The sequence below is a fragment of the Portunus trituberculatus genome, chromosome 22 (assembly GCF_017591435.1).
Source record: "Portunus trituberculatus isolate SZX2019 chromosome 22, ASM1759143v1, whole genome shotgun sequence".
Lineage (NCBI taxonomy): Eukaryota > Metazoa > Arthropoda > Malacostraca > Decapoda > Portunidae > Portunus > Portunus trituberculatus.
The window spans coordinates 9852776-9862775 of NC_059276.1; the positions used below are offsets into that span (position 1 = coordinate 9852776).

Genomic DNA, 10000 nt, shown 5'->3' on the forward strand with positions numbered 1-10000 from the left:
AGTAGTAGAAGTAGTAGTAGTAGTAGTAGTAGTAGTAGTAGTAGTGGTAGTAGTGGTGGTGGTAATAATAATAATAATAGTAGTAGTAGTAGTAATAGTATAAGTCTGTTCTATTACACCCATTAACTTCCGAAACTCACTTAAAACAGCTACATTAACTAAAACTTTGCCACTACAACTTCATTCACTGCCACCATTCATTCACCACTGATACTTTTTCACCCTACCATTCATTCACAACTGACCTAGAAACAGTCTGCTCTCTAGCCACCAATTTCCAAGGCCGCAGAGATGACTAGCCAAGTTCTCAAGAGTGTTTCTCCAGCTGATAATCCATGAATATTGTTAATCTGCCACTAGAATCATAAAAACACTCTTGAAAACCCGTATCACTTTAACTAGAGGCTTTGAAAAGGAATGAAGCCAGGTTTTTAAGAGTGTTTCTCCTGCTTATAAGGTATAGCACATAAATATTGTTAATCTGCCACTAGAAGCTAAAAACACCTTTGAAAACTCGTGTCACTTCAACTAGGGCCTTTGGAAAATGGTGAAGTCAGGTTTTTAAGAGTGTTTCTCCTGCAAATAACCTATAACTATTGCTAATCTGTCACTAGAACTGTAAAAACACCCTTAAAAACCCGTATCACTTTAACTAAAGCCTTTGGAGATTAGTGAAACCAGGTTCTTAAAAGTGTTTCTCCTACAACTAACGTATAACTATTGCTAATCTGCCACTAGAGCCTTAAAAACTCCCTTGAAAACTCGTATCACTTTGACTAGAGGCTTTGGAAAATAGTGAAGTCAGGTTTTTAAGAGTGTTTCTCCTACAACGAACGTATAACTATTGCTAATCTGCCACTAGAACATAAAAAACTCCCTTGAAAACCCATGTCACTTTAACTAGAGCCTTTGGAGATTAGTAGAGCTGCAAGGCAAGTGTTTAAGAATACACTCCCAATAACCTATCAACTTCTCACGAGTCCTGCAATATTTCAGAACCGTAACTTTACCACGAGTCAAAACCAACAACAAATAAGGATAAGAAGCGAAGGACACGATGGAGGACACCCAAATCACCATAAACAGCGACCCAGCGAATCCTACGAAGCTGGGAGAGGAGTCCTGCGCATCCCTGAGGAGCATAGGAGGTCCACAAAGACGAAGAGGATCCCTGGCCAGCGTCACTCTTACGTTGGGCGCTGCTATGGTAATTCTAGTTGGTGCTATTGGCTTCCTCTCCCTCGTCTTCGCTGCGTCACGAGTACCCAGCCAGTCACAGAGGGAGAAGGTCGTGACGTCACAGGAGAAGGGCCAATCGGAAACGCTGCATATTGAGAAGCGAGAGGTGAGTAGAGAGAGAGAGAGAGAGAGAGAGAGAGAGAGAGAGAGAGAGAGAGAGAGAAAAAAGTGGAAGGAAAAAGGAAAATGACGAAAACAAAAGGAAAATCAGAGAGAGAGAGAGAGAGAGAGAGAGAGAGAGAGAGAGAGAGAGAGAGAGAGAGAGAGTCCTGCTTTCTCTTCTACTTTCTTCTCTTCCCACTGTTCCTTTGTTTACCTTTTCTCTTCTTCCCTGCTTCCGTTTTATCATGTTTTTTCGCTTCTATTGTATCTAATTTTCTTTTCTCTCTGTTTCCTCTTCTATTTTCTTCTCTTCTCCTAATTTGCTTTTCCTTTCTCTTTTATTCCTAATAATTTCTCATAAACTTCTAACATATCTCTACTTTTCTTTCATTTCTCATTTCTCATGTTTATTTTCATTTCAACTTTATTTTCTCTCTTTTTCCTCTTCTTTATCTCCTAATTTGCTTTTTCCTTTCTCTTTTATTCCTAACTCCATTTCTCATAAACTTCTAACATATCTTCACTTTTCTCTCGCATTTCCCCTTCATCACGTTCATTTTTCATTCAAACATTCATTCCTTCTGTATTTCCCAGCTTTAACACGCATTCACACCCTCCCTCTCCTTCCCTCTCTCTCTCTGTGCCTCCTTCGTCTCCTTGCCCCCTTATTCCCTTCCTTCTCTTATCAGTCACACCTGGTACTCGTTTCATTAACCTGTGCTCTCTCTGCCTCACACTGAAAGAAACTGTAACCTTCTATTCTACGTTGAGAAAAGAAGGAAGGGGAACTGCTGTGTAAATAAATAGTGTGTTGATTTGATATACTTTCCCCACCTCGGCTCTTGAACACACAGACTCGCACACATCCACATACACACACACACACACACACACACACACACACACACACACACACAGTTAGCGATGCGTGTCAGTTTAATTGCAAGAGAGAGAGAGAGAGAGAGAGAGAGAGAGAGAGAGAGAGAGAGAGAGAGAGAGAGAGAGAGAGAGAGAGAGAGAGAGAGAGAGAGAGAGAGAGAGAGAGAGATTTTTTCCCCTCGTCTCTTGTTGCAAACTGAATCTTTGTCTATATTTACTATATTTCAAGATTTTTAGTCTCTCTCTCTCTCTCTCTCTCTCTCTCTCTCTCTCTCTCTCTCTCCGCCTATATTATTCTCTATGTTTGCTTTTCTGATGAATACTGTTACTGCTTTGTCTGACTGTCTGTCTGTCTGTCTATCTGTCTGTCTGTCTGTCTGTCTGTTTGTCTGTCTGTGTGTCTGTCTGTCTGTCTATGTACGCGTGGATCTATTTCCCTTCGACTATTTCCTGTTCTCTTGTTTCTTTTCTATTCTTTTTCCTATATTCTCCTTTTTCTTCTTTTCTATTCACATAAATTTTTCCTCTATCCATCTGTTTCCCTCTTCCTTTCTTCCTTTCTTTCTGTTACTCATCTTTCGTTTATTGTTATCTCTTAGGCTCGTATTCTAAAACAATTCTCTGCTTCACCTTCACGATTTCAGAAGGCGTTATTTAAATTGACACGAGTTTTTAAGGTGTTTTTACGGTTCTAGAGGCAGAGTGACAAGATTTATACATTATCAACTAGAGAAACACTCTTGAAAATCACGCTTATCATCTCTGTGGTGAGAAAGAAGAGCATTTTTAGAGGTGTTTTATAGTTCTAGAGGCAAAGTGACAAGATTTCTACATTATTAACTGGAGAAACACTCTTGAAAACCCCGCTAATAATCTCTGTGGCCTTGATGAAAGAGTAAAGCATTTCTGAAGACGCATCTATCTCTCAGTCAATATATTTGTCTCCCTCCCCCTCTCTCTCTCCCTCTCTTGTTCCTGACGGAGGCCCCGGTGCAGCAGGGGAATGTCCTGAGGATCTCTGCCTGACGAAGGAGTGTGTTCATGTCGCCTCCAGCCTCCTCAAGTTTATGGATGAGACTGTGGACCCCTGTGACGACTTCTACAGGTGTGTGTGTGTGTGTGTGTGTGTGTGTGTGTGTGTGTGTGTGTGTGTCGTATTCTGAAACACTTCTACGTTTAATCATCACTACTTTCCAGAAGCTCTAGTTGAAGGTACACGGGTTTTTTTTTAACTCCTTCAGTACTGGAACGCATTATTGACTTGAGTTTTGGGTGCCACTAGACGATTTCATTTGCATTATGGAGACTCTATGGGGGGCAGAAGATTAATGGCCACAGTCTTCACTATTCTAATCCGCGACATGAATTTCAAAAGCTGTACAAAATCAGATAGACAGCAGAATGAATAGAGAAACGCGTTCTGGTACTGAAGGGATTAAGAATAATTTAACGGCTTTAGTGACAGATTAACAAGATTTCTCAATTACTAACAGGAGAAGCACTCTTGAAAACCCAGCTAGTCATCTTTGTAACCTTGAAAAAAGTCGTGTTGAGAGAGCAAAGCGTTTCAGAATACAAAACTGCAATGTGTACAGCCCAACACTAAACATACGTGATAAATTGATGAATATTCTGAGGTGATGAGGTGACCAGGTGTATAAGAGAGGTGTGCACAGGTGTGTGATGAGGCGGGTGTGGTGGTGATGGTGACAGGTACGCGTGTGGAGGATGGATAAGGGAGAATGAACATCAAGTGGTGAGAGAAAACTTCGGCTACAGTTTTGTCTTCAACGTTCTCTCAGACAGCATCGACACGACTCTTAAAGGTGAGTGCTTGCCTGTCTACGTTTTCTATAAACTCTTAACTCTTGAATGCATCTTAACCTCTTCAGCACTAGGACGCATCTTTTACCTTGAGATCTGTGTACGATTAGACCATTTTATTGACGTTAGGAAGGGTCTATGGAGAACAGAAGATTAATGGCCACAGTCTTCACTATTTTAATCCCTTCAGTACTGAGACACATCTTTTTCCATGAGATTTGTATACGATTAGACCATTTTATTGACATTAGAAAGGGTTTTTGGAGGTCAGAAGAATAATGGCCACAGTCTTCACTATTTCAATCACCCCACATGAGTTTCTGAAGCTATGTAAAATCACCAAATAGTAAGTAGAATGAATATGGAAACGCGTCATGGTACTGAAGAGGTTAGCTCCTTCAATACCATGTCGCGTTTTCATATACATTCATTCACTATCTAGCGACTTAACACAACTTCAGAAACTCATGTGGGGGATTAAAATAGTGAAGACTCTGGGCATTAATCTTTTGACCTCCATAGACTCTTCCTAATGCAAATAAAATCGTCTAATCACACCCAAAAATCATGGTAAAAATGCGTCTCAGTACTGAAGGGGCTAAAAAATACACATATACATATACACTGAAATATAAAACTAAAGTGGGACAAATATGTTTTTATTTGTCAAACACACATATATAATTCTTAAATCTATATCTCAAGTCCCTAGTGAGGTTCGAACAGTGGTCTCTAACTCTTAAACATCCCATGACTGTCACTATCCACTGCGCCACGAGGAACATTCACAAACATCACTGACATATCAAAACCTGCTGGATATGCCATTTTACGAAAGCATTGAAGATCGTGTAGTAACAGCATTTACGTGTCCACAGAGCTGCTAAGAACGGGCGGGAACGTGCCAGAGGAGCTTTTACAGACAAAACCTTACGAGGATCTGTTTCTTTTCCACGAGAGATGCAGAGAAGTGGAGGGAAGCACGCAGGATATGTCGCCAGGTGTGTGTGTGTGTGTGTGTGTGTACCTAGTTGTATTCACCTAGTTGTAGTTTTACAGGGCCTGGGCTTTACGTTCGTGTGGCCCTGTCTCCATATCTACACTTATCCAATTTTTCTTTAAAGATATGCTTACTCGTTGCTGACACCACTCCCTCATTCAAACTGTTCCAAGTCTCAATACATCTTTGCGGGAAACTATATTTTTTAACATCTCTCAGACATCTTCCCTTCCTCAGCTTTTTACATATGCGATCTTGTGCTTCTAATGTCATATTCTTCTCTCAGAATCAATGTGTGTGTGTGTGTGTGTGTGTAATTCACTGTTTGATCTGCTGCAGTCTCTGACGAGACAGCCAGACGTTACCCTACGGAACGAGCTCAGAGCTCATTATTTCCGATCTTCGGATAGGCCTGAGACCAGGCACACACCACACACCGGGACAACAAGGTCACAACTCCTCGATTTACATCCCGTACCTACTCACTGCTAGGTGAACAGGGGCTACACATGAAAGGAGACACACCCAAATATCTCCACCCGGCCGGGGAATCGAACCCCGGTCCTCTGTGTGTGTGTGTGCTCTAACCACTGAGCTACCGGGCCGTGTGTGTGTGTGTGTGTGTGTGTGTGTGTTTACTAGGTTACGTTTGTCTTGTAGCATGAAGGCCTTTTTTCCCTCCTTCTCTCTCTTTGAAAATGATCATAACAAAACATTAATGAGTTTATAAGCCGTATGCAGAAACGCTTTGCTCTCTCACCACGACCATTTTCCAAGGCCACAGGGATCACTGGCGGTTTTTTTCAAGAGTGTTTCTCTAGTTAATAGTATAGAAATCTTGTCACTCTGCCTCTAGAACCGTAAAAAACACCTTAGAAATCTCGCGTAAATTTAAATGAAGCTTTTTGGAATAGTGGAGATGAAGCTCTGAAGTGTTTGAGAATACGAGCCTTTCTGTTCAGCGTCTTTACGAATACTGAGACACCAAGCCACTTAAGGTCATATACAGAAACGCCTTGCTCTCACCACGACAATTTTTCAAGTCACTAGAGACGACTAGCAGGGTTTTCAAGGCAGTTTCTCCTTCTGATCAACTAGAAATCTTGCCACTCCATGACCAGAACCATGAAAGCATGAATATCTCTCTCACCACGACAATCTTTTCAAGTCACCAGGGACTAGCAGTGTTTTCAAGACAACTTCTCCTTATGATCAACTAGAAATCTTGCCACTCCATCACCAGAACCATGAAAATACCCTTAAAAACATGAGTATCTTCAACTAGAGCCCTTGAAAAAAATTGTTGTCGTGAGAAAGCAAAGCGTTTTTAAATACTGGTCTTACAACGTGTCTTACAACTCTCCCTCCCACACAGCACACGACGCCTTACGAACACTGGACAAGTTTCAAGTCGGCAAGCCCTTTGACTCCTCCAAGTGGGATCTGACTAGCGCCCTCCTGCAACTCCTTCAGATTAACGGCGCCCCAGTTTTTGATATCGTTGTGGATTCTGATGTGAAGGAAGTAGGGAAGTTTTCAATAGTGATCACCTCCCCACGTAACTTCGGCCTCATCTCCCGCCTCGTCAGACACCCGCTTCAACGCAGGAGTAAAAAAAATCTCCATAAGGTAAGGCTGTGTGTGTGTGTGTGTGTGTGTGTGTGTGTGTGTGTGTGTGTGTGTGTGTGTGTGTGTGTGTGTGTGTGTGTGTGTGTGTGTGTGGTTTAGCTCTCCTTCTATTACAGTTACGTTTATTTTGCTTCACTTGGCGAGGGTAAAGTTTAATCCATTCAGTTCTAAGACACATTTTTTACCTTGAGATTTGTGTTTGATTGGACCATTTTATTTGACATTATGAAGGGTCTATGGAGGTCAGAAGATTAATGGCTAGAGTCTTCACCATTCTAATCCCCACATAAGTTTCTGAAGCTGTATAAAATCACCAAATAACGCGAATGAATACGGAAACACCTGGTACTGAAGAGAATAATGCTTTACTAAGATTAATAGCTAGAGTCTTCACCATTCTAATCCTCGCATAAGTTTCTGAAGCTGTATAAAATCACCAAATAGTAAGAATGAATATGGGAACACCTGGTACCGAAGAGAATAATGGTTTACTTCAAGTTCGTGAGGGAGAGAGGGCGACGAATGCTCTTTGGTAATAAGGACGAGGCGGCGGCGGTGCGGGAGGCATTGGCTAAGCATGGACCAGTGTTAAGAGCTGGCAGAGACACACACACTCGCCACGCCCTTCAAAGAGACGCTGTGGGCAATCTTGTGTCTGTTGGAGACCTGAAGGAGGAGGAGGACACCACTACAACCACATTTGAATCCTCCTCCACCTCCTCCTCCACCTCCTCCACTTCCACCACCACCACCATTCCACTTACTACAACCTCCCAAGCAACTACCACTGCTACTACAACGGGTCTGCCCTCCACTACCTCCACCACCACCACTACCACTACCACCACCACCATCACTACCAACACCACAACAAAAGAGGAAGAAAAAGGAGAAGAGGAAGGGGAACCATGTAAGTAAAGATAGATAGATGGATAAATAGATGGATAGATAGACACACACACACACACACACACACACACACACACACACACACACACACACACAATTCACATCCTTTTCTTTTTATCATTTTTTTTTCTCGTCTCTCATAGAAAGTCACGAGGAAAAGTAGAGTTTTTTGGGACATAGAAAAGAGAGAGAAAAAAATAAAAAGGACATTATATTTCATCTTAGGACATGTTGGTATTCATATTATAATTCCTGCCTTTTATTGTGGTTTGTGATAAGACCTCGCCCTCTCCCTCTCTCTCTCTCTCTCTCTCTCAGTCTGGATGTCCGTGGCTTCCGTCAGTAGGAGAATTGTCTATCGATTATTTAAGGTAAGACTGATTAAATAAATGAGACAGTGACTAATTGTTTGACTTGCTGATAAAGAAATGAAACTAAATGACTGACTGATTGATAAAACGTTGACTGATTAGATAGTTAAATGAAGGAGTGAGTGATTGTCTGACTAAAATAATGACTAGGTAATCAAATAGACTGCTTGACTGACTGACTGACTGACTGACTGACTGACTGACTGACTGTAGATTAGCTATTTAAATAAAGGTGAGAATGACTGACTGACTAAAATAAAGACTAGCTAATTGAATAACCTGACTGCCTGACTGACTGACTGACTGACTGACTGACTGTAGATTAGCTATTTAAATAAAGGTGAGAATGACTGACTGACTAAAATAAAGACTAGCTAATTGAATAAACTGACTGCCTGCCTGACTGACTGACTGACTGACTGTAGATTAGCTATTTGAATAAAGTATTGAATGATTGACTGACTAAAATAATTACTAGGTAATCAAATGGACTGACTGACTGAGTGACTGATTGTTGAAATGATCTAACCCTTCCTCCTCTTTCTCCTCTTCCTCCTCCTCCTCCTCCTGCTCCTCCTCCTCCTCCTCCTCCTCCTCCTCCTCCTTCCTCCTCCCACAGGATGATATGGAAGAGAAACGGCTGGAGTCCCTTGCTTCCACCCTGCACGACGCCTTTCCAAACGCCAGTCTCCTCTCCTCCTCCTCCTCCTCCTCCTCCCCCTCCCCCTCCTCCTCCTCCTCCTCCTCCTCCTCTGATGGTGAAGTTCCTGATGATATTTACTCCGATGTTATTACGCATTTTCTTCCAATTCTACAGAAGGTAAGGTTAGAAAGGGTGGGGAGAGTCCTTCTACTGTTTTATCTTTGTTGTTGTTGTTGTTTTTGTTAATATGTTTCTTTATTTTCTAGTTTTCATTTTCTTTCTTTAATTTTTTTTCTATTTATTTTTCTTCTCTTATTAGTTTTCTCTAATGTTCCTTCTTCTTCTTCTTCTTCTTCTTCTTCTTCTTCTTCCCTTTTCTAATTATCTTTCATTCTCTTCCTCCTCTTCGTTATTTTTTTTTCCTCCTCCTCCTCCTTCTCCTCATTATTATCGCTATTTCATCTTCCCTCTCCTCTTCCTCCTCCTCCTTCTTCTTCTTCTCATTATCGCCTTCCATTTCCTCCACCTCCTCCTCCTCCTCCTCCTCCTCCTTTCTATCACTCCTCTTCCCTCTCTACTTATATTCTCCCATCCTGCCTTTCTTCCTCCTCCTCCTCCTCCTCCTCCTCCTCCTCCTCCTCCTCCTCTTCTTCTTCTTCTTCTTCTTCTTCTTCTTCTTCTTCTTCTTCTTCTTCTTCTTCTTCTTCTTCTTCCTCTTCTTCCTCTTCCTCCTTCTCCTCCTCCTCTTCCAGTTTCAACGTAATTAAGCAATTCCTGTTTAGTTTTCCTTTCATATCTCTCTCTCTCTCTCTCTCTCTCTCTCTCTCTCTCTCTCTATCTTTCTTTCTGTATGTCTGTCTCTGTCTGTCTGTCTTTCTGTCTGTCTATTTGTATTCCAGTCTGTCTGTCTGTCTGTCTGTCTGTCTGTCTGTCTGTCTGGTATTGAGCCCCAAAAATGCAATAATGTCAGTGTAATTTATCTATTTCTTTCTTTCTCTTCCTTCTATTGGCTTAGTTTTATTCTATTTTGCGGTTTCCTTTTCTCTAATTTCTTGTTTTTCTTTCAATAATCCTTTTTTTTTTCCTTTCTCTTCAATGTTTACTCTCCTTCACTTTTCTCTATTTCTCTTCCTTTCTTCCTTTCTTTCCTATCATTTCTTCTCTCTCTCTTCTTATTTTTCGTGCTTTAATCTTTTTTTCTTCCTTTCTCCTCTTCTTCCCTTGTCTCTCTTTCTCTTCTTCTTTCCTTTTTTCCTTATTTCTCCTTTTTTTCCTATCATTTATGTTCCCTTTCTTGTTATTTTCTTTTGATAATTTCTTTTTTTCTTCCTTTCTCCTCGATATTTCTCTCCTTCCCTTGTTTCTCTTTCTCTTCTCTCCTTTTCTTCTCACTTCTTTTCTTTC

General features: G+C 41.3%; 1 protein-coding gene across 4 annotated transcripts in view; it reads left to right on the plus strand.

Moving 5' to 3' along the window:
* Window positions 1–10000, plus strand: part of LOC123507318 (neprilysin-3-like) — a 24208-nt gene that overhangs the window by 1764 nt on the left and 12444 nt on the right. The window contains exons 2-9 of one of the 4 annotated variants that reach the window (XM_045260075.1): window positions 997–1345; window positions 3205–3325; window positions 3934–4046; window positions 4923–5045; window positions 6420–6673; window positions 7172–7583; window positions 7901–7953; window positions 8573–8773. In XM_045260075.1, the coding sequence (XP_045116010.1) occupies window positions 3288–3325; window positions 3934–4046; window positions 4923–5045; window positions 6420–6673; window positions 7172–7583; window positions 7901–7953; window positions 8573–8773 (1194 nt within the window). In that variant the 5' untranslated portion in view covers window positions 997–1345; window positions 3205–3287. Of the gene's footprint in view, window positions 1–996; window positions 1346–3204; window positions 3326–3896; window positions 4047–4922; window positions 5046–6419; window positions 6674–7117; window positions 7584–7900; window positions 7954–8572; window positions 8774–10000 lie in introns of those variants that run through there. The other 3 variants (XM_045260074.1, XM_045260077.1, XM_045260078.1) reach the window with 3 other exon arrangements.